Raw genomic sequence first — 976 nt, forward strand, 5'->3', positions numbered from 1 at the left:
ATATATATATATATATATATTTGATGTTTTATTTAAATAAATAAAATTTTGTTTTATATTTATATACGTATTATGTTCGTTTTTTGAATATTTCAAGAACATTTTTTATTTAAAAAATAAATAAGATCTAATTTCACGGAACGAATTTCGGTAATTTTTTTTTCAGTTCTGCTTCTTTTCTTAATTCCAACCATTTACAAAGTAAACTGATAATTATTATAGCGAAGGATCTTGGCAAACACTTGACCGTATCAAATCGCGTCCAACGTCATCAAACGATATCGAATTTCGCGTGTTATTTAGCAGGTCCGAACGATGGGCAAACCCAATAAGTCTCGACAAGCGTGACAAGAGCGTCGGGTTTTTTTCGCAAGGGATCTTTGAACATGACGATTAAACATTTTCGTCTGAACATCAGGAACGTGCAGTCATTCTGCACGTGGCCACTGCAACAATAGACAGATACAGGGGAAAGCAGGCGAGATGCAACCCCCGCTATCTAATAGCTGGGCATTAAATTTGTCAGTAATATTGCCAGGGGAGTCGCTCTTGTCCTTGCCCTTTCCAGATCATGAATGGAGCGAGACAACTAAAATATGCCGTTCGTGCTTTCATCCCCTTGTAACGTTGCGAGGGATACGGCTCGAATAAATGCCGAACAATGGAAAGGGAGATGTGAAGACACTGTTCGAATAAACCCCCGCGCTTTGAGATGTTCTTTTTCACCACATACACGCCAGCAAAATTGATGATGATCCAACTACTTGGTGATAATAAAAAATGATAACAGAAAAATATAATCCACCGGAAAAGACATTAAAAATATAAAAAACAGACGTAAGTCATGTTACAGGCGTCAAGTATATTTTACAATCCTACGCAAAATCATTTTAGAAATATACTTAAAAACATAACGAAAAAATTCACAAATTTTCGCAAAACCGTTTTATGAATTAATTTAAAAACATAATGAAAA

General features: G+C 35.0%; 1 protein-coding gene across 1 annotated transcript in view; it reads left to right on the top strand.

The window, feature by feature from the left end:
- The window catches only part of LOC105621016, a 3741-nt gene extending 3090 nt beyond the window's left edge, over positions 1-651 (top strand). The window contains exon 3 of the mRNA XM_012202492.1: positions 419-651. Within this exon, the coding sequence (XP_012057882.1) occupies positions 419-651 (233 nt within the window). The remainder of the gene's footprint in view (positions 1-418) is intronic.
- The last annotated feature ends 325 nt before the right edge of the window (positions 652-976 follow it).

This window comes from Atta cephalotes (assembly GCF_000143395.1).
Source record: "Atta cephalotes unplaced genomic scaffold scaffold00031, whole genome shotgun sequence".
NCBI classification, from domain to species: domain Eukaryota; kingdom Metazoa; phylum Arthropoda; class Insecta; order Hymenoptera; family Formicidae; genus Atta; species Atta cephalotes.